The 22,191-nt window shown below is 38.1% G+C and overlaps 5 protein-coding genes across 6 annotated transcripts; 3 read left to right on the top strand and 2 right to left on the bottom strand.

The window, feature by feature from the left end:
- Window positions 1-5,823: 5,823 nt before the first annotated feature.
- LOC135935667 (RING-box protein 1A) lies at window positions 5,824-6,694 on the bottom strand. Its single transcript, XM_065478157.1, has 5 exons — window positions 6,505-6,694; window positions 6,368-6,395; window positions 6,188-6,309; window positions 6,043-6,128; window positions 5,824-5,982 (listed from the first exon to the last, which is right to left on the bottom strand). Exons 1-5 carry the CDS (start codon window positions 6,595-6,597, stop codon window positions 5,970-5,972), a joined length of 342 nt encoding a protein of 113 aa, XP_065334229.1. The 5' UTR covers window positions 6,598-6,694; the 3' UTR covers window positions 5,824-5,969.
- Window positions 6,695-6,995: 301 nt separating this feature from the next.
- Hel25E (ATP-dependent RNA helicase 25E) lies at window positions 6,996-11,076 on the top strand. The gene is made up of 9 exons (XM_065478155.1): window positions 6,996-7,152; window positions 7,392-7,600; window positions 7,666-7,886; window positions 8,099-8,282; window positions 8,343-8,461; window positions 8,961-9,092; window positions 10,186-10,332; window positions 10,390-10,645; window positions 10,710-11,076. The coding sequence occupies exons 2-9, from the start codon at window positions 7,399-7,401 to the stop codon at window positions 10,721-10,723; spliced, it is 1,275 nt and encodes a 424-aa protein (XP_065334227.1). The 5' UTR covers window positions 6,996-7,152; window positions 7,392-7,398; the 3' UTR covers window positions 10,724-11,076.
- A 901-nt stretch (window positions 11,077-11,977) lies between these two features.
- LOC135935666 (46 kDa FK506-binding nuclear protein-like) lies at window positions 11,978-13,863 on the top strand. The gene is made up of 8 exons (XM_065478156.1): window positions 11,978-12,075; window positions 12,600-12,692; window positions 12,765-12,971; window positions 13,038-13,091; window positions 13,151-13,261; window positions 13,313-13,429; window positions 13,493-13,591; window positions 13,643-13,863. Exons 1-8 carry the CDS (start codon window positions 12,039-12,041, stop codon window positions 13,732-13,734), a joined length of 810 nt encoding a protein of 269 aa, XP_065334228.1. The 5' UTR covers window positions 11,978-12,038; the 3' UTR covers window positions 13,735-13,863.
- A 2,037-nt stretch (window positions 13,864-15,900) lies between these two features.
- LOC135935789 (46 kDa FK506-binding nuclear protein-like) lies at window positions 15,901-20,847 on the top strand. Of its 2 annotated transcripts, none has more exons than XM_065478346.1 (9): window positions 15,901-16,091; window positions 16,395-16,487; window positions 16,563-16,796; window positions 18,043-18,279; window positions 18,336-18,586; window positions 18,645-18,717; window positions 19,176-19,291; window positions 19,359-19,537; window positions 20,395-20,847. In XM_065478346.1, exons 1-9 carry the CDS (start codon window positions 16,082-16,084, stop codon window positions 20,474-20,476), a joined length of 1,275 nt encoding a protein of 424 aa, XP_065334418.1. In that variant the 5' UTR covers window positions 15,901-16,081; the 3' UTR covers window positions 20,477-20,847. The 2 variants fall into 2 exon arrangements, with proteins under 2 accessions (XP_065334418.1, XP_065334419.1); XM_065478347.1 differs by having other exon boundaries at window positions 18,049-18,279.
- Window positions 20,518-22,143, bottom strand: LOC135935792 (uncharacterized). Its single transcript, XM_065478349.1, has 3 exons — window positions 21,933-22,143; window positions 20,838-20,974; window positions 20,518-20,789 (listed from the first exon to the last, which is right to left on the bottom strand). Exons 1-3 carry the CDS (start codon window positions 22,128-22,130, stop codon window positions 20,675-20,677), a joined length of 450 nt encoding a protein of 149 aa, XP_065334421.1. The 5' UTR covers window positions 22,131-22,143; the 3' UTR covers window positions 20,518-20,674.
- Between the last annotated feature and the right edge of the window lie 48 nt (window positions 22,144-22,191).

Genomic DNA, 22,191 nt, shown 5'->3' on the forward strand with positions numbered 1-22,191 from the left:
ATTTTGGGACAGGGATGGGACGGGACAGGGACAATCTGCAGCGGGACAAGGTACAGTTTTACTGGCAGCAATTGTAGCATTAAAAGCCTAGAGATTCCAGTCAACAAAAAATCTGCTTTTTTGCAGGTTTTTCTGCGATTTTACGCATTTCTTTTCGAAGGACAAGCGTTTTTATTGAAAATTAAACATTCTCAAGATGGATGACCAGAAATAAGGACTTTTAAAAATTAGTAAAAATGCCACTGGTTTCACCAAAAGATAACCAATTATTGTAAAACAAACAGCAATTTTCCAAAAAAATTTACACTTTTTTTTAGCACGAAATGTGATCTTTTCAGGGTTAAATTCGGGAAAAAACTCCTCCAACTCATTTTATGCGCAAAAAACTAGTGGTGCATTTTTGCGTATTGCAAAATTGATTAACCCTCAACCAGTGGCTTTTATACTGATTTTGTAACGTTCCTATTTTTGGTCATCCAGCTTGAGGATTTTTATTTTCCAAAATTTGCATTTGTTTCGGTGAAAAGCACAAAATTAGGGAAAAAAACTCCGCAAAAAACAGTTTTTAGCCATGGGGTGGGGTTTTCCGGAAAATGCAATTTTTGCGAGCCCTGGAAGCAATAATAGTAAAAAGGGTCACTATATCTCCACCAACCTATTTTTAAAAGTGAGCACTCTTGCGAGGCTTACAAGTTACATATTTTTATTTACTGACAAAAAATATCTAATTTTAAAAGTAAAGCAGAAATTTGAAAAATTACGAATCTGGTAAGGGTCGAGGGGGGCTAAACAGGGACAGGGACGGAGCAGGGACGAACCCGAGAGAAAAAAATGGGACAGGGACGGGATTATTTTTTCTGGGGCGGGACCAAAAACCCGTCCCGGTTCCCCTCTCTAGTCGGCGCCGGTGAGCAATTTGAGAATTTCGAGTCACTAAACTAGTTGTTTACCTTTTGTGGAAAAACTACAAATAAAATGTTAATTTAATTTGTCCCATTCCAACCGATTCTGCCGATGGTACCCTACAAAAATCGATACTCAATATGGGGGAAGTTGCAGGAACAGGAGCGTCAGGGCTCAAGACGCAGCGGCAGCATGTCAGTCAGAGAACGTATAGAGTCGGTGATGGTTATCGCAGCCAAAACACACTGCTGCAGGTGCACAAATCAACAAGTCTGACTCACTCTCAGCGAACTCCTTTTGTCCATCTCTCTTCTTTTGCCGCTCGTTCTTTCCAGGTACGTGCGAATTATTTATATTCGTATATATAGAATTTGTACTACCTTTCTTAGCCGATTCAAGCTCTTTTTTCCCCTCAAAATTAAGGAATGCCGTTTTGGTTGCCGAGAAAAAAAATTATTCAGGCAGATATATATTAAGTAGTGTGAAAAAGATATATTCAAAGTAGTGTGAAAAAAGGCACAGCACAAGTGGGGTCAGCAGCACAACTTTTTTTAGAAAAGGGGAAAATCTGCCATATCTGCGAAAAAGTTTGATCGCACATCGCACACTTAGTGCTATGGAAAAGAATGTGGAATCACGCAGTGGCCATGTTTAGTGGATGAGAATCCCAAGAGCACGCGGTTCACTCGTGATTTTTCACGCACCCCTATATATCATTGTCAAGCACACAAAAGCGAGCGGATGCAAAGAGCCTGACCAGCGGCTACTTTTCGCGCCCCCCTTTTGCCTACTGTTTACTTACATTCCTGCACGGGCTAAAAACACCTTGCTGCACGTTGCGTGCTCGTCGCATATTACTACTCTCTGGAATTTTATACTCCTATATATATGGCCAGCAAATTCTTCTCTATTATATGAACAAGTTCATGGCCAGAGAGGAAATAATTAACGCATCTCACTTCTCTCTGATCCGTCTCCAAAATAATATTTATTTGTGGGTAAAAACTACCCCTTAAGTGAAATTGATGCGTTTCAATATACGGTTGATTAAAGGAGAGTAAGCAAAGCGCTGCAGAGCTAACAATTAGAGCTGCATAACAGCAGAGCGAGGCGCTATTCAACACGTGTGACCACGTGTGTTGTTTGGAGGAAACAAACACCTTAATCTGACTGAGCAGACCAACTTTTTTGGCTGCCCCTTCTTTGATCAGGTATGTGAAAATAATGTTTCCAAATATTTTTCAATTATATATTTTTTCTACTCTTACCCGATACCCGATCCGATTAAACCGCTTTTTTGCTCTCAAAATATGGACCTGTCGCTGAAACAATCGAGCAAAAAGTTGAAAACAAATTTTAAATTTTTTGACTCACGTAAATGAATATATGTACGATAATATAAGTAGCTTGGAGCTGTGAATTTGAGATGTTTGAAATTTAAAAAGCGTAAAAATCTGCATAGCGCACGGTCAACATTTTTCCTTCTTAGGTATATTTCTGGAGACTGACTTTCATAATTAATTTTTTTATGACAAAAAAGAAGAAGAAATGTTTCTCAAAAGAGAAATAAAGCATTATTATTTATTCTAGTGAATATCTTGAAATTAGAATAGCGTTATAAAGTAATTTTAAAACGGCCGAGAACTGGTGAGAGAGTGTATGATATGGTTCCTGAAACAGGTGAAAATGTTTATCCCAAAATGTTTTCCCCCCAGGGAGAACAGGTATTTCACCTGGGCCACACAAGTACAGAACAAGGAATTATGTCGGCCGAACTGAGAATGTGGAATTTTTGGAATTTCTACTTCCTAAGCCCCTTGGCCTTTGTGCGTCAATGCCAAGGATTATAAATAGCGTGTGACAAAAGCTATGTCGGCCTGACTGATTGTGAGAGGGCCATGCAGGCAGGGTGGCAGGGGTGATTAAAATCTCGCCTGGCCCACTATAACGCCGCCAGAGGTATTATAACCCTCCACCCTATAACAAAAAATATACTTACTTAATTTCGTGAAGGAAGCTCAATTTAGAGAGGAACCAAAATCAAGACAAAAATTATCGACAAGCCTTTACATTTTTCGATAAATTTTCAATAGTAAAATCAGGGCAGAGTAAACTTGAATTTTAGATTTTGCAAATTTAACATAAAAAATACTGATTCGTCAATTAGATTAAGTTTTAGCTTGATTTCGATTTCTCTCGTCAACAACAGCTAGTGAGCAAATTATATGAGATAAATTTTAATCCTGACGAAATAAATCGTAATTTTACAATAAGGAGACAAAATACTCGCCGCTTGAAAACTTTGCAACCAATATTCTCAGAATTTGAAACAACAGTTTTATAAATTTTAGGCTTTTCCTTGAATTTTGCAGCATTGAAGCGGTAATAAAAAGTTATAGTTTTCAGTATACTGAGATCCACTTTTAAGTCTGGCACCGATTGGAGCTATTGTTTTCCCTGTAAAACAATATTTTCATATATTTATTCGGTATATTGTATATTAATCATCGCCATATATTGTCCACAGAGACCGCGTCAACATGATACGAGTTCGTCCCTTGGAGCAATTGCTTGCCAACCCTGGAAGGCAGATCCCGCATCTCGACCTGTCGTCCTTCAAGATGCCTCAGCCGGGAAACATGAGTGATGCCAGCCAACAGGAACAGAAGGAGGAAGCCCCATCCCATCGTGGAAGCTTATTCGGGGGCTCCACACAGTCAATTGGCCACTCAAATGCTGCTGTGCACAGCACTGAACTCCAGCAACCAGCCCACATGGTGACATTCGGAAGTGTGCCTCTTCTTGCTGATGGACGACCGCAACGGGAAGATTTGCCTAAGCAAGCCACCGTTTGCTACAAGCTCCCATTTGAAGCTCATTGTCAGCAAGACCAAATTATATCAGAAATCCAAAGGATGACATTATGATCCCTCCCTTTTTACGACATCAAACTTTTTTGAATACATGTCGCGTGCGGGCTGAATTCCAAGCAGAAAACGTCATTCTAACGAGAAGAGTGCATAATACCTACTCCAAATTGATTTTTTTTTCTTTATCATCCAACCAAAACGTTTCCAATTTGTAAAGTATTTGCCGTATTTGCAGAAGGGATAATTATCTGACCTTCGCGGTTTTCGAGTTTTGCAGGCAGGTTCAAATCTCAACACTTGGCAAATTTCTACAGGGTATACATATTTAAAAATTCAACTTATTGACACAACTTTTCTGGTCTCCAATATTTATTTTTTTAATTGTATTTTATAAGGAGATGAAGTCTTGGAAAAACATGCAAACTGATAAAATTTGCAATTTTTTGTCCAAAAGTGACAAATTTGCCCAATTTTCTAGAAAATTTAAAGATCTTTAAATCAACTCTTTCTATTAACAATTAGTTATGCAACCAGCAAAAATATACATCTTTTAACCTCTGCTCAGCACATCCTGTGGGCTATATTATATGTGCTCACCGGGTCGCTATATAACACTGAGTGGATGTAACATACATATATTGGGCCCAAGTGGCCGTACAGGAGCTTGGCCCCAATGAGGCAATCTTTTCGTCTCGTCACACTAAGGTCATTAATGTGTTTGAAACGCCAGAAATTTGTCCCGTAAGCCCCCGGAAAGGTGCGAAAAACAGCAAGCTTAGTGGCGAGTCGGCGACGGAGCGCTTCCCAGCATGCTGAGCTATTTGAGCATTTTTTCTATATATAGTCAATACTTTAACCACCTTTTCCATATATCTGACATTAGTAGATTAAGAAGTGCAATCCCCATGTAAGAAAAACTCAAGTGTGTGCAACGAAAAACGGTGGAGCATTTATTGTTGCGCTTGTGCTATTTTCGTCATAAAAAACTGTAAAGAGAGCTGTTTCAGTGAAAAGGGCCAAAAAGTCAAGTTTTCAGCAGATTTTTTGGACAAAATCACGACTGCGATTCTTTAACGCAAAATTGATCCACGCTTTGCATATATTTTTTTTGCGAATTTGTGTCGAAAATTTCAGCTCTGAAATTAATTTTGAAGCTAGATTTAACAGTCGCTATGCTTTATGTAAGATTCATACACTTATACTAGATATAAAGGTCATTAACATATTATTGACTCTTCCCGAGAAGTGTGACTGATCGGAAAGCGTGAGTCCCCCATAACCATCGGATTGCTATTTTTAATTAATTGTGAGTGTATTATACTTGTGAAAAAGCGTCCTCTGTAGAACGTTAAAAAGACGTGAGTGTGACAGTTGTAAAATATTAAAAAAAACACATTTTTTACTCTTCATTGTTGTTGTTTTTACTCCTTCCGTGCATAACACTTCAAGTAGAATTAGCAAAAATCAGGCAAATCATTCTTTGTATTATTAAAGCGGTATCATAATTAAAAACCTAACGCAATATATATGCTATAGTGATTTTGACTTTCAGTATAAGGTAATAATAATAGGTAATAATATTTTATTATTATTATTATAATAACTATTTGAAAATATCTTTAACCATGAAAATAAGATTGAGTAAAGTATTAAGAATCGTTGAATTAAATTCATATTAAATAAACAAAGATAACAACATTCCCAGGCCCATTTTAGATTAAATCCCATCATGACCAACGTCTTATCACACAATATTCATGTTTTTTGGCGAATATTTGTGTACCCTTAGTCACTAACCAAGTTTATTAGGAATGGAATAGAAAAAAACATATGTGTTTACCACAATATAAATTATCCCTTTATTTTATTTTTGCAAATAATAAATATTTTTAATTAACAAAGACTACAACATTTTCGGGTCCACCACTTAATCCCATGAGCAATGTCTAATCAGAAGAAATATGTTGTTTGCTGGATATTTATGTGCCCTTACCCCTTAATGTTAGTCACTAAACTAGGTTATTATGCAACGAATTGATAACAAAAATCATTTATGTATTTACCATATTCCTTAATTTTATTTTAGCAAAAGAAGACGTAATTATGATCTTTTAGAGCCTTCATTCAAACCAATTTTATCTTAGAAGAAAAATGCCGCGCCGAAGACACTGCAGTCCTTAAATATGTACATCATGGTTAGTGTCCGTACCTGCAACAATGAGCAAATATTAGTAATCTTTCAACAAACAATCCTGAGGTATTGAAATACTTCTGGAATTCCCACTCTCTGTTGTCCAGCGGGCAGACCTGGCGGGTCTTCAGCCAACGAGAGATGCAATGGAAGTGGAAGGCGTGCTGCAATTACACAGATCCCGTTACTATTCATGAAATTTTCTAACAGTTTGAATCCCTACGTTGCAGACTCCCCAGGCGACGGTGCACTCTTCGCTGGTGGCGGAGGCCTGGTTTGCCTGGCACTCGATGCACAGGTCCATAATGTGGTTGCGGCAAATGGCGCAGTTGTCCACCACAATGTCTGCAAATTAAGAACAGTTAGTTTTGCCATCCAGAATAAAGTTGAATGTAATGCTTACCCCACGCCCACAAGGCAACTGCGTTCCACTGAAATACGGAATTAGAAAAATTAGCTATGTATGTAAATGGTTAAATCAAAGAGGAAAAAACTTCCGATCTAGGCCACGAGCTAACTCTTCGTTGCCCTCATCCTCACCTTTTTCACTTCGAAACGCTTCTTCTCTCCTCTGGAGCTGCTGGACGAGGGCATCTCCATCTCCTCCTCGTCGATGTCCATGTTCGAAGCCATTTCAGCTCAAATTTCTAGTTGAAAGTCTGGACAAGGCTCTGCAACACGCAAGCTGCAACTCGAGCACTAACAATGATTTTGTAGGAAAACAGCCGGAGTTTAAATAGCGAAAGAGTGCGAGAAGGTTTTTGAAGCAACAATGGTAAACTTGAAAGCAACAATGAACAACTATGACGTTGAGTATTACTATGGCCACTGATCTCGTTTTTCATTTGTTTGACGCATGGTCGTATGGGTGTAAATAAGATCTTCATCTTCACAACATTTTCAAAATTCGCGCGCTTATTGTTAATATCAACTCAAAATGAATTAGTTGTTTTCTAATTCCATTGGTTTCTTGCTGATTATATTTAATTTATTAACTTTATCATTTTAGAACCTGATTTTGTATTTGAGATAGTTCATGAAAGGAATTCAAAAATAAATTTTTTGGACTTAACTTCCGTTTTGCAGGAGCCGGGACCCGCTTGCTGCTACCGTCGCCATCTTTTTTGCGTCTCTCTTGGCGTCGCATCTAGTTCTTTTTCGGCTCCCGAATTTCTCTCTAAAATCAATGTAAGTAACCTATTTTATTGCTCATTCTGGTTGAAATTCGCGTCTGGAGGTGATTGGGCATGAAAGCCGCTCGTGCACAATTGAATTTGCCCCTGAAAAGTTGCTTTTTGACGACTCGTGTACACATTGGCTTGTGTTCATGCATCTGCCGCCACAGACCAACGCAAAGCTTTTCCGCCACGAGCATCTTGTTTCCTTTTTCCTTTTCAACTAACCTTAAAAATACTTTTTTAACTTAGATAAACAATGGCAGACAACGAGGACCTTCTCGATTATGAGGATGAGGAGCAAACCGAGACCACCCTTGGTGAGACTCCTGATGGAGCCGCTAAGAAGGAGGTCAAGGGCACCTACGTGTCCATCCACAGCTCCGGCTTCAGGGACTTCCTCTTGAAACCAGAAATTCTCAGAGCCATTGCTGACTGTGGGTTTGAGCACCCCTCCGAAGGTAAAATTATACTCTAATATCAGGAATATGTATTGGAATTAATTATTCATTTCTGGCGATTGCAGTCCAGCATGAGTGCATCCCGCAGGCTGTGCTGGGCATGGACGTTTTGTGCCAGGCCAAATCTGGCATGGGAAAGACGGCTGTGTTTGTGTTGGCCACGTTGCAGCAGCTCGAGCCAACTGAGAACGTAGTTTACGGCCTGGTCATGTGTCATACGCGCGAGCTCGCCTTCCAGATTAGCAAGGAGTACGAGCGTTTCTCCAAATACATGCCCAACGTCAAGGTATAGAAACAATTATCAAGAAATCTTATCTTTGCTTTTAGGATTTAAATTTGTTAATTCTGTTTATGCTCTTAATAGTCCCCCCATTATTTTTCTCTACCTTAAAAGTAAAATTTTATGTATTTCATTTAAAATATTGCATAAATTGCCTGGAAGAACATACTACGATTTTGCTGTTCATTTATTAATTATTATTTTTTTTGTTTCCTCAGGTTGGTGTGTTCTTTGGTGGCTTGCCCATCCAGAAGGACGAGGAAGTGTTGAAAAACAACTGCCCGCACATTGTGGTCGGCACCCCCGGCCGAATCTTGGCGCTTGTCCGCTCCAAGAAACTGAATTTGAAAAATCTGAAATATTTCATCCTGGACGAATGTGACAAAATGCTTGAGCAACTTGGTTAGAATTGCCCATGATCTTTGATTTCCCATAAACGCTAAATTTCCTATTCTTTTGCAGACATGAGGCGTGACATCCAGGACATTTTCCGCGCTTCTCCGCATGAGAAGCAAGTCATGATGTTCAGCGCCACATTGAGCAAAGAAATCCGACCAGTTTGCAAGAAATTCATGCAAGATGTAATTCGCCTATCCAATTTATCTATTCATGGGGGATGAGCAAACGCATAGCAAAGAAAACCGCGGGCCAGTCCAAATGCTAAAAGTCATCAGCCACCCTTTCCTTGCCTCAATTCCTATTGAAACAATCCCACTCTTTATACCCAAAACCCTTCACGTAAATTTTCGGGGCACCGAGGGGTAAAACGGGGTGGGTCATCAGCTAAGAAGAGGAGAAGAAAGAAGATTCAAGACGAAGAGTGAAGATAAAGTGGGGGTGGGATCGATCGCTATTTGTTGCAATTTTTTTATCGTCTTGGTGTCTGCCGAGCCGCGGGATCAGCCACTTTCGCGGAGCTGACAATGAGGCACGCCTTCCTATTAGGTAGAGAGACTGACTGAGAGTCACAAGGATGCTCTACCCCGGTTGCCTGGCTTGCGTTGTAGATTGAAACATTTCGCCTTCTCTCAAATTAATGACGGTATGACCTGATTTTTAATTAACAGCCTTGCATTTCAGCCCATGGAAGTGTACGTGAACGACGAGGCCAAACTCACCCTGCACGGTCTGCAGCAACATTATGTCAAACTGAAGGAAAATGAGAAGAACAAAAAGCTCTTTGAGCTGCTTGACATCTTAGAGTTCAACCAGGTAAAGAATAAAAGAGTGTCATGTGACTGGGGAGCAGTTATAGACTAGTGACTTACTTTACAAGGAAGGAATTTGACGTTTTAGGGTTTCTTAATTTTTGAAATAAGTGTCAAGTGACAATTTATTTAATAGATATCAGGGAAATAAGCTAATGGCTTATTTAAATTTTTAATTAAAATGAGTCGAATGCTTATTTAATTCAGAAGATTTTAAATTTAGGCTAACCAAATTTGAAGATTTTACTTCTTTATTTCTTAAATAGGAAATGGTCCAAGTCAATTTTGCTATTTAAGGGAAAGACAGGAAATTTTGCTAACTTTCAGAACATGCATTCCTTAGTTTTTTGCTCTACAATTAAACATTACTAACTGACATAGTCAGGAACAATCTCTTAGGAAATTTATCCAAACAAATTCAACAAATAAAGTGGAACCCTATCACTCTGTTAAATTGCATGGAAACTCATATGATTTTGATTTTTTTATTACTAGCAGGTAAAAAATTGCCGTTAAACTTGTCGAAATGAACAGTGTCAAAATAACAAAATTAGGTAAATCGAGCAAGCTTTATTATTTTTTTTTAAATTTTGAAATGTTGGGTTATTTTCAATCTAAAAATTTCCACTATTATGTGAATCAAATACATCAAAATCATATGAATTCACTTGTAATTAAACGGAGTGATAGAGCTCCATTTTATTTGTTGGATAATTTTTAAACCAAATCTTTAATTAAGCACGTAATTAATTAAACTGCTAGAAGATAATATCTCTGTTAAAACGCAAAATTGGATTTATGATTTTATTATGAATGTCTAGACCAATCAGTTTATTTTTACCTTGAAAATTAGTCTATAAACTGTAATGCACCAAATAAGAACACTTTTATTAATTTGATGAACTAAAGTTTAGGCCTGCAATAATGTTATGTAAAAAATACATAGACCAATTAACTTCGTGTTAGCAAGACTTGGTACACTTTTAAGTCTAGAATTATTTAGCGGTATTCGAAAGCTAAATTTTATCCTTCAAATAACCATGTTAGTAAATTTTTTTTGTGTATCCCTTATTCAATTTTGTTACTTTTGTGTTCAGGTGGTGATTTTTGTCAAGTCAGTGCAGAGGTGCATGGCCCTGGCGCAGCTGCTGACTGAGCAGAACTTCCCTGCCATCGCCATCCACCGAGGAATGACACAAGAGGAGCGCCTGTCGAGGTACCAGCAGTTCAAAGACTTCCAGAAGGTGAAAATACCCTTGATTTCCCAATTTCATAGTGCTAACAAAGCATATGTATTTCAGCGTATACTGGTTGCGACTAATCTGTTCGGCCGAGGCATGGATATTGAGCGAGTCAACATTGTATTCAACTATGACATGCCCGAGGACTCCGACACCTACTTGCACAGAGTGGCGCGCGCCGGACGTTTCGGCACTAAAGGTCTTGCCATCACCTTCGTCAGTGACGAGAATGATGCTAAAATTCTGAACGACGTGCAAGACAGATTTGACGTCAACATCACAGAATTGCCTGATGAAATTGATCTCTCTTCATACAGTGAGTTTAATCGTAACTGGCCTAATGTTGGATGATTGCTAATGAATTTTGTGATTTGTTTCAGTTGAAGGACGCTAGGCCGCCTGACCACACTCACCATTCCGAGAGATCGTTGTATAGCATCTGCATTTTACTGTGGCCCACTCAAATCTGTAGTCCACTTCATTTTACCGTCATGAATAATTTCTTAATGTATGAAATGAAATGGTGCGTTTCTTTTCTACCCGTTTATGGCAGAATTAATCGATTTGTACTAGTTCTACGATAATAAATATGAACTACCTGGGAGTTCCATGATTCTGCCTTCCGCCAAACAATTTGAAATACATTTCATCGCAATCTAGTGGTCTCTGTTAAACTTGCTTGAAAGCACCCAGGTGAAAGTGCACTTTGAAATAAGACAGATGGAATAAAGACTAATATTAATTGAATTGAGAGCACTCTAAATTAAATCGTGAAATAGAACTTGCACAGCAAAAGGTAAAAATGATATTCGCTTAAAATGTAAGGAGCACTCTGGTGTCTCTATTTAAAAATTTGAATCCGTACGTCAGAAGGGAAATCATCGCCAAACAATGTTGGATTGCGACGAGAGGAATCAAAATGGAACTAAAAATATGATTGACAAACTATTTAATATTCAATAAATTTGGCTTAACCTAAAACTTACTTGGTCTTAATTTGATCAATACTTTAATATTATTGTTATTCAAACTAGAAGCGATCACTGCATGATTATTGTAGTGAACAATATACATATAAGTTAGTGTACTATTGTCCATTTAAATCAATATACGCAATATTACTTATTAAGTTATACGTTAAGATGGAAAAATATTTGGCGCGTTATCAGCTGATTTAGTTCATGATTATTAATTAATCGTTGGATATCCTATGATCCACTAACAAGGTCAAAAAATCTATAAAATAATTGCTTTGCTTGAACTGGAACAAAGAGAAACGAACTGAGCATTTCTGTCACAGCCACAATAAGTGGAAGGTGGAAGCGACAAAACTGGCGACAACCTGCAGCCAGCAGTAAAGTGTAAGGAGAGTATCTTCTCTATCATCCTCTACTCTACTTGGTATAGCGAAGTGGAGCAATAAGTGCAGGTACAAGTATAGTTGTCATACATAGTTCACATTCACAGTAGTGGCAGTAATGGCATAGTACATAGCAAAAGCTGGAGTAAGTAGAGTCCTTAAAGGAGAGTAAAGAACTTTGTTTACTCTCCTTAAGCTGAAGCAGAGCTGAAGTAGCATTTTCGAGTCCATTCGCCCGCTTATGTATACGCTTAACGCTTGTTTAGGTTAGGTTAAGATTTTCTCTGAAGCGGAACACACCGGTCTCTTGGAGGGTGCTTCTCGCTAAGGTTATCCATCATCATCAACCATGGCGTATCATTCGTTGGGTTTTTGCGGTTTTTGGGGTAAGTTCCATCTCTTTGAGAAGGAATTTTGTGTTGTGTTGCATGATAGCTGCTTGCCGGCATTCAAATCACGCAGAATTTTGATTAATTTAGTGTGTTTTACAGGGTGTTCCAGAAACTTATTACACGACCACTATATATAGTAGCTCGGTTAGCCCCCCAAAACTTGTTCGTTTTAGTTCAGTAACACCCCCTGTGTATACACATATGAAGTAAATTGAAATATTTCACATTGTACACATACCTACGCTAGCAAAATGATAAATATAATTGAACAAATTCTTCCAGATATTAAAAAATGTTTTTTCATGACTATCTGTGCAAAATATAGCTAAATAAATAAATATGAAGCTAAATTTATAATATGATAAACAAATGTATGTTAAAAACATCAGTTTTTGTTCGTGAAAATTCCTTGGCAGAATACCAATACTAAAATTGCACAAAAATATTTTATCATACCAAAGATAAATATTTCGTTATGGATCAGAAATTAAATCGCTGCATTTTTTATCTTGCCGCAGGACTGACGTTGGATTCAGGCTTGAAGTACAACCAGATTGTGGGGCGCTCATTCCATGTTACCATGGCTGCACTCGACCTGGGAGTGGACTCTGGTATAAATATGCTGCGAAACATTTTGTGAAATGAAATTAGTGGCGTCATGACGAGTGGTTCATTTTTTACAGATTCGAAAGTAACATTGATGGCACACCGCACCAAACATCAGGCGTCCAATTCGGGCAGAAAAAACTTCATCCTTGGCACCCTGAGCAAAAAAACTGGCAAATTGCAGCAAGTGTTGGACCTCAAGTTTTTTAATGGTGAGAAGATTCGCCTGGCGCTTGTAGGAAAAGGGCGTGTGCACTTGACTGGCTTCCTCTTACCTAAACAAGGTTATTATTGTGCAAACGATATGGAATTTTCAAATATTAAACTAATGTTTTGTCATTGAAAATTAGGCAAAGCCAAGAAACCTGATCCCATCATAGAGCACACAAAGGCTGAATCCAATCGTGAGCGCACGGATTGCAATAAATAATTTTTTATTTTAAACAAATTTTTCATTTTTAAGGCGATTTTGAAAAGCGACTGATATTGATAATGAAGAAGCGAAAGCAGATTCGGAAAAATGCGAAAAATGAGGCCAGGCAAAAGAAGCAGTCTTTGCAGTCCATAGACGATGGTATGTCACTGCATGGAGATTTTTTGTCAATTCGTAACTATTTTTGTACAGATACAGATTCTATCAATTCTGTGGACAAGAAAAAGAGGGACAACCTGTTGCTCAGATTAGCCGCAATTAGGAAAAGGTGTTTAAAACCTGGGGCCAAAAAGTGGCAGGTTGATAATGGTGCGACTTGATTTTAATGTTCTTTAGATTTCAACTAGAATTTTGTGTTTCTCATATCTGCAGGTGACTCTGAAAATGAGGACAAGGACAATGCGTCGTCAGGGGACGAGGATCAGGAAATGGATAGCTCTGAAGAAAATTATGACAAGGAATCGGAAAATGGTCTGTTTGGTTAACAGAATAACAGTCGTAACAATAATAGTTTTTCCTCAGATTCTAATGAAAGTGACGGTGAGGATGAGGCCCAAACTGAGGACGAGGAGGAACCTCCCAAAAAGAAGCAGAAACCAATCTCGCCTGTGTAGATTGGCGAGTGTCTGCCAAATGAGAATTAAATTTAATTATTCTTCCTCTTTTGACGATGAAACCTTTGATTTCTACTGAAGGAAGAAAGTAATCCTGCCGATATCTTTATTGCCTTTTGTCTCAATGATAGTTCCCACATTTGTACTTGCATTTGAATATGTGTCTTGAATAAATATATTTTTCCTTTGATATAAATATATTGAGCATTTTTTGTACTTCCTTTTATTTTCATGATGCATTCCTGAAACTTTCCAAATTCGAACCCTGGTTTGAGTGGCTGAGTAAAAATTTTTAGTGAAATCTAAATTGTTAATAATGTTAGCCATCTCAAAATTCTAGCCTATGCCAAATTTGCAGAGTATATATTTTTTAAATAGCCTTAATGTTATGTTTTGTTGTGTTCATGAAGACTGCATAAAGAAACTCATTCAAATTTGATTGCTAAGATTTTGTTATTCCAATTTTCAAACAGTTTACAAAAAGGGTCCTTGTCCATATATAATTATTTATGCCAATTTTATGGAACGAAATAAGAAATTTTATTGAATAAGGAAAAGAGGCCGAAAAAATTTATGATTAAAATGTTATCACTTTAGCTGTCCTTATAGCTATTTGATCTATGCAGCTCTTACAGAAGGCAAAAACAAACACGACAAAAATTGCAGGAATTTTTGTATGTGTGTAATGATCTCATGGCCACAGTCATCCGCATTCGGCAATTTTTCCCGCCTAAAGCAAAAGTGTTGATTTTTTTACTCCAAAGAAAAGTCATTCTTTAAAAATAAATTGGAAATCTACAATTTTTAATTTTAAATCTTACTAATTTGGTTGTTTATCTGATTAAATTCTAATTTTTTAAAATTTGGTTTGAAGCTTGACCTCGGCAGTCATAGCGCCATGTTGAATTCTTCTCCCTCCTCTTGTTTCCCATACTACTCCGCAAGTACGAATGTGAAGATAACCGCTCACATTAGCCACTCGCTAGAAGATAGCCGCCTTTTCAGCAATGCTGCCAACCTAATGTTATTAATAGAATACGAGGATTGCTCGACTCTTTTTAAGGGATTTTAAGGTGGTTCTGTCAAGATACTTAAACAGCATACAATAAGTCCGAAAATTGAGAATTTAAAATTAAAGTTCGAAAATGAGTTGATATTATAATATTATTTAGAGTAAAAAAATCAAGGGGTGGATTCTTGAGGAGGTGCGTGTGCGCCGTGCGGTGCATGTATCATTCCTGCTTATTCGGTCTCAATTTATTCAGACACCTAAATCCAAGTAATTCTGTGAATTTTAAGGACTTTCACCAGCTGTACTCGAGATTTTAAAATTTAAGTTCCAAAATGGGTTTGCTTTTTAATGGAAATACTCAAATTGCTCAAACGGGCTGGGAGGCGCACCGGGATGGCGCTACTTGCTGCGGATGGTTTGCACCTTTCCAGCATGCGTGATTTGGCTTCACACGGGACGAATGTCTAGCGTTTCAATGCAGTCCTCGGTGCGGAGGCAATAAGTGGCCCTTGAGTGGGCTGGGTCCCTGTGCGGCCTGCATGGTGCGCCCATGTTATCCGTTCGCGGTGTTATTGGGACCCGGGTTTCAGCATTCGTGCTTAGTGCAGAGTGGTGCAGAGTGCGCGCCCTTCTCCCGGTCCTTGGACAGGGACAAAAAGCATAAAAACATAAAAAGAGCAAAAAAATTCAAGGGGCGGACATGTATGCGTTCTTTTGCGGTTCGTGTGCCCGTGCTTGGTCTCAATTTTTACTTTTAATATTGACCCATTTTCGGATTTAAATTTTATTTTCTCGAGTAAAAGGGCTGGTGAAAAAGTCAGGATTAGTTATGCATTCAAGTTGTCTGAACAAATTGAGATCAAGCGTATGGGCACGAACGCCCCCCTCAATCCACCCCTTGAATTGGTTACTCTAAATATCGACTCATTCTCGAACTTTATAATTTCAATTTCTCAATTTTGGGACTTTTTGTATGCTCTCTAAGTCTTAACGGAACAACCCCATCCCTTAAAACGAATCGAGCAACCCTCGTATTTATATCCTATTAAAAATGTTAGGTTGGCAGCATTGTTGAAAAAGCGGCTCTCACCTCGCGAGCAGCTAACTTCACAAGTAGTGTCGAGCGTGCTTTCGCCTACTGTTCTGTTCGCTATTCGCTATATCGCTTTTGGCTGTAGGCGTCCTTCTAAACAACAGTGACAACAGGGTGCTCTTTCCTTCGTAGAATTTCATCCTGCTCATTTTAGTTTAAGCAAGAGTGCCGTTGAAAATTAGTTCCTGAGCTTTAGCTCCAATTAGTGCTTCCATTCCCATCATTTAATTAGACAATCAACTATGTTTTGGGGTAAGTTTCGTATTCTCAACGAACCTTTTAGCCGGCATGATGCCGGCATGATGCATGGGTCTCGCGCAGCATGGCGGGAGAATGCATAGTCTCATTGCTATGTTGATCCCTCGCCATTTTGCCGACGATTCGGCTGCAATTTTGGCCGATTGCATTCTTACATTCAGGCTAGATGCCCGATCCATCGCTCGCTTTCTTGGCGACTCGAGACGACGCTATCATGGCTGAAAATGCGACACGCAAACCACGTGTCGTGTCTACAGACGGCATGCGGAGAATTACATTCTAGAAATTTTTTCGCAGGACTAGCTTTGGAGTCCGGCAAGAAGTATGCCCAGAAGGTGGCTCGCGCGTTTCACATATCCATGGCTGCATTGGATCTGCGAGTCGCAACAGGTATGAAGTTTATTTTTTATTTTATTTTTTCTTAGAAAATTTATGTCATAACTTTATTTATTTTAATTTCGGCAGATGAAGAAGTGTCCGTTATTATGATAGTGGACAACAGGGAGTTTGTTCTTTGCAGCCTGACGAGGAAGAATCACATTCTGCAACAGCCGCTTGACCTGAACTTCATTGAAGGCGAAGACATTGCTTTGTCTCTTAGGGGAAAGGGCGCAGTCAATCTGACTGGTTACATCATACCTGAGGACTATGTTATCCCAAAACAATTTCAGGATAGTGAAGAGGAGGAGGAGGAGGAGGGTGGGCATTATTTTAGTTAACATGGAAACCCAGCAAACGTAATGGGTAGTTCTGAGTTAGGATTGTTACTTTTAGTGTACCTTCTGTTTGATGCGGGCATGAGGGGGCACATGGGGTGACAAACCTAACTCTGACCTACCTTATGAAAGGTCATGCATGATAAGCGTGTTTTATTTTTAAGAAATCAAAAAATATCCATTTGGCACTATTTAAAGATCAATTTTTTAAATTTAATTTAATATTATTGCACAATGTTTATCAACGTTCAAAATCTTAGGTGATTTAAGTTCATAAAAATTAATAACTTCACCAGTTGCATAAGCCCTTATTGTTTGAAGTCTGCAACAGATGGCGTCACCGCAGACTTGCGTAATAAATTTAATTTAAGGCACTTACGCTGTAATTTCGGACTCAATCCTACTACTGTGCATTCTTCCATTTATGTGTTTTCTTTTGACGTGCTTACAACTAAAATCAGTCCAGCCATTTGCCACCTTGGAATTTTTTTCTAAAAATAGTCATGATTCTGTGGTTGCTGGCTTAACCGATTTAGGGTTTCAGCACGTATAAAAGAAAAAAGTTTAAGAAGTGAAGAATGCATAGTGACAGGATTGAATCTGAAATCGCAGCGGATGTGCCTTAAAATGAAGTAAATTACGAAGTTATACGATGGCGCTATCTGTTGGCGACTTCAAACACTAAGGGCTTATACAACTGGTGTACTACATGAAAAACTGAATTTAAATGTTTATGAATTTTATTTCGCCTATTTTATCTTTTTCTGAATACAAACAACAAATTTCTTGAGCTTTAGTACAAAGTTTGTCAATATATTGAACATTCAATTTTCATTTTGGGAATATATAAAAAAAGGCTTCATCCTTGTTGTTCTTGGAATTCGTCATTTTAATTCTCGACTATAGTTTTGGAGCTAGCCTCAACTGCCTCATGAATGGGACCTACTGGTTAACGTCAAAACTATTGTCGAGAATGAAAACGACGAATTTAAAGAACAAGGACGAAGCCTGTTTTTATTCCCAACATGAACACAACCGAGTGGTCGCCTTTTTAAAAAATTAAATTTTCATTTTGATTATGTTCTAACATAATACCATATCAGTTCAATTGTTTGTACGTAAATATCTGTAAACTATGACAAAACTAAACGTTTCCCGTGTTTTATAATTTTGAACATGTGATTCGTCTAATGACAAATAGGAAAATTTTTAATTTTGTTAATTTTCAGAGGAAGCTCCTCCATTGATATCCATTGCTGATAAGAAGAGGAAGGTTGAGGGTTCGTTAGGAAACTCAAATAAGAAGCTAAAGACTCTGAAAGCCATTTCAATCTCGAACTGCGATGATGATGATGATGACAATGCCGACGATGAGACTGAATCTGAGGATGACATGATGAACACACAGGCTGAAGATAGTGACGAGGATGACAGCGAGGAAGATCCCAATGGAGAGGAGGAAGAAGGTTTGTGTTTATTGCAAATAAACTAGAAGGATTTTTAAAAATTAATATTTCTGCAGACTCTGATGAGGATGAAAACGAGGAGAGCGATAATGATGAAATGGAGTCTGACGGTGATGACAGTGAGGAATCCGAGGTGCAGGTTCCGCAGCCTTCAAAGAAGCAGCTGAAGCTGCAACAGAAGAATAACCAAGCCCAGAAACAGCTCAAGTCTCCCAAGGCTCCGGAGCAGAAAACTCCCAACAAGGCTCAGGAGAGAAAAACCCCCAACAAGGCTCAGGAGCAGAAAACTCCCAACAAGGCAACTAATGTATGTCCATGTCGGAATTCTTTACCACCGACTTCTGAATTTTTAATACTATTCACAGGGTGCAGCCACTCCCAAGGAGCAGCAGTCTGGCAAGAAGGGAGAGAAGCAGACTCCAAAGCAGACTCCCAAAGGTAAAAAGAAGGGAAAGAAAAGTTTTTAAGTATAGATGATGACCTGACTAGATTGCGCCCAATGCCTCTCCTATCATTGTGCTCTCCAAATCCATGTGTCTTTTCTTGATCTTATAATTTTTGTGCCAAAATAAATAGTACCAAATTCAGTAATTTTGCTTTGTTATTTTTCACTTCAGAAAATTTTCTGTTGTGTGCTGGTTTCTGACTGGCAGGAATCCGTCCTTGGGGCTGTGATAGATTTTATTTTAGCTTGTTGATCGTAGCCAGATTGTTAAGTTGGAAATTCGGAATGAACAAATTAGATTAATTCTCGGTGAAGCAAAACTTACCTGGAGGGACTTTGATGTTGCTTGCCCCCATCTTGTAAATAGTCTGCTTCTGCACTAAGCCCCTTTAATTCTTCAATACATATCTTGTGAGCGAGTAAAGAAACTCAAATGTCCGTCTCTGTTCAGCTACAACAGAAGAGAAAAAAGCCGTGACGCCTGGAACTAAAAAGTCACTGACCGGCGGTGTGATCATTGAGGACCTGGTCATCGGCAATGGTCCTGTAGCCTCGGCCGGCAAGAACGTACGTCTGATTTTCAATTTTAGACATAAAACAAAGAATTCATAAAATTATGCGTTGTCTCACGTAGGTTGCAGTGTACTACATTGGCAGGAACAAGCAAACCAACAAGGTGTTTGACTCAACTCAAAGCGGCCCTGCTTTCAAGTTCCGCATTGGCAAAGGTGACGTCATTAAGGGCTGGGACATAGGCGTCCCGGGCATGAGGGTTGGTGGCAAGCGCAGGATCATCTGCCCACCTCACACGGCGTAAGTTTTTGTTATTTTTCCGATTCCAATGTATAAAATTTTAATGAAAATCTCTTAAGAAATTTCAAAAATTTAATTTGTAAAATAATCAAGTTTTTCCAAAAATATTCATCCAGTCCCCGGAACTCGAAACATGCTAGGTTGAAAACTTTGAACTAGTCGTCTACATAATGAAACGAACACGTTTAATTGAGGCGAAAAAGGCTTTGTTTTATCATAAAAAGCGTGAAAAAGTAAAAAGTCGCAGAACAAATGCATTGCTCCTCCCTCCCATGAGAACCCCATGTTAAATGCTACTTCTTGAAGATTGGTTACCATTCTGCTACCTCTGAGCGACAACTGATTGTTTGGTGTCAACTTGCAGCTTAAGAGTTGGTCTATTGCCTATACTTGCAGAAACCTTGAAAAAGTATCGATTTGATCGTGGAAGTTACGACGCAAGTTGATTTAATTCTCTGCTCTGCGTGATTTCATTCGCAATTAAATCAATTTAAATGAATTTTTAAATGTGTTTTTGCAATTGTAAATTAATATATACCAACATTTAAACTGCAAAAAAGTGACTCCAAAATGGGATTTCCGCCTGTATTTTACTAGGATTTTTTAACATGGGATCTTATGGGTGGATAAAGGCGTTAGACGACTTATTTTATTCTCATTAAGGTCTCTAATTTTACCAACATTCTTTTTGGGTTGGTTGAATCAGTAATAAAATTCTTCCACCCGTTAATGATAAGCATCTTTTACACAGAAAATATTTTATTTATCAAATCTTTGTACACCAAAAATAACATATGTATTTATTTTTATTAGTTGAAAATTACAGGTAATCACACTTTGATTCTCATGTTTCACAGGTATGGCAACCGAGGTTCTCCACCGGCCATTCCTCCCCACTCGACGCTTGTGTTTGACATCGAGTTGAAGAACGTTTCCTAAAATCTAAATCACCATCAAAATCTCCACACAGACCAGATGAATTATTTTTTCTCATTTTAAACAGCATTTACTACGATTAGATTACATCAGGTCGTAGTCATTCACACGTATTCCTGACGCAGCAGAAATAAAATTTCTGCCACACTTTGATAAATTGTAAGAAAGACACAAATCTGCCATTTCGAGGTGTTGTGGAGGTTAGCTTCTGTAGAGTCGCAGCTGATCTTGGAGTTCTTCCTTGCTGCCGACCATAAACTTTTCCTCCTGTTGCCTCAGCAGCTCCCAGATGGCGGTCAGTTGCTCCTCCTGCACCCTGAATATTCATTGTAAAAACACGTGACTAATTCAATAAAGGTCATACTTTTTCTCAAGATTCTTCTGTTCTTCTGTGTCGTCCGCGCCCAGACTCTTAAGCAGAACGTTGTGCTGCGCAGCTTTGATTTTACCAAGGGCGCCACCGAATTCTCCTTTGATGTACGGCGACTCTATCGTATCAGCCTGTGGGAAATATATTATATTTTATAAGAGACAACTAGATTAGGGTAAATTCAAAGAATCAAAAGGTAAATTCCTTGAGGTACATGTTGCAATATTTTTAATTTATTTAATAATTTGAAATTTAAAATTTTGTCCCCAAACGAATTCATTTTAAATTAACTTGCTGAACGTAAATTATTAGTGGAATAGGATAAAATCGGCCCGTTTGCATGAATGCAATTTTTTAATTAAACTGAATTAAAAAATGTACAGAACTAACAGTTAACGTTTAAAAACCCTTTAAGTATTTATTAAATTTCTTTACATTGCACTGATACTTAAACGAATTTATAAATTACATTGCGATTTCAATATAGCAATTTATTTAAATAAATGATGATAATAGGAGGAATTTTTCCATTTTTGGTTAAAATGAAACATATTTAGTATTTGAAATATAGACAATTATAAATTATTTTAAGAAATATTCTTTTTAGGATACAAAAACTTCGTACACTCTAAATTTACACCTAATAAAAAATTATTAAATTAAATTGCAAAATTAATTTCTGAACGAAAATTGTCAAAATTAGGCTTGACAGCAGTGACCTCCAGTCCCTGTTTGCATCTCATTTTTGTGTGAAATAGTGTGGCACCCTTGAAATTTTTACATGTTCGTAAAATTAGACTAAAAATTCATACAAGTGAATTAATCTGAATTTGAACCCGCCTTCTTATTCGATTTTAAAAAAAGTTTGAAACAGCAATATATCCAAGCTATTAAGTATTTTTTTGTTACTTCATTTGCTACACATGCTTCACAAGCAATTTTGTCACCCAAACATTTTTTCTTTGGATAATTAAATTTTATGCTTTCTATTAGTTTGATTTTCCACTGTGCAACGACTCTATTTCAAATAAAAATAGAAAATTTGGGTTATCCCGAGTAGCAGATCATTTTGGGAAATAATTTCGCTACCTTATCATTGTTGTCGGAAGACTCTTCTTGTTCATTTTTGGCGTCTGAATGCTTTCTTTTGGCTTTGATCTGCAAGGTGTCTGCTGCATCCTGGTAATAATGTGCAGCGAAAAGCGCTACTATCGCCAGCAATACAGAGAACGTGTAAAACGTCGAAAGATTGTCTAGGTAAACAGGAAAAGTGTCCGACCAAGACATTGTTGTGTCGGCAGTGCAGCTGATTTTATACTAAGAGGCCAAGCAGTCGGTGCGCCTGCGT

This window comes from Cloeon dipterum, chromosome 2 (genome assembly GCF_949628265.1).
Source record: "Cloeon dipterum chromosome 2, ieCloDipt1.1, whole genome shotgun sequence".
Taxonomy (NCBI): Eukaryota; Metazoa; Arthropoda; class Insecta; order Ephemeroptera; family Baetidae; genus Cloeon; species Cloeon dipterum.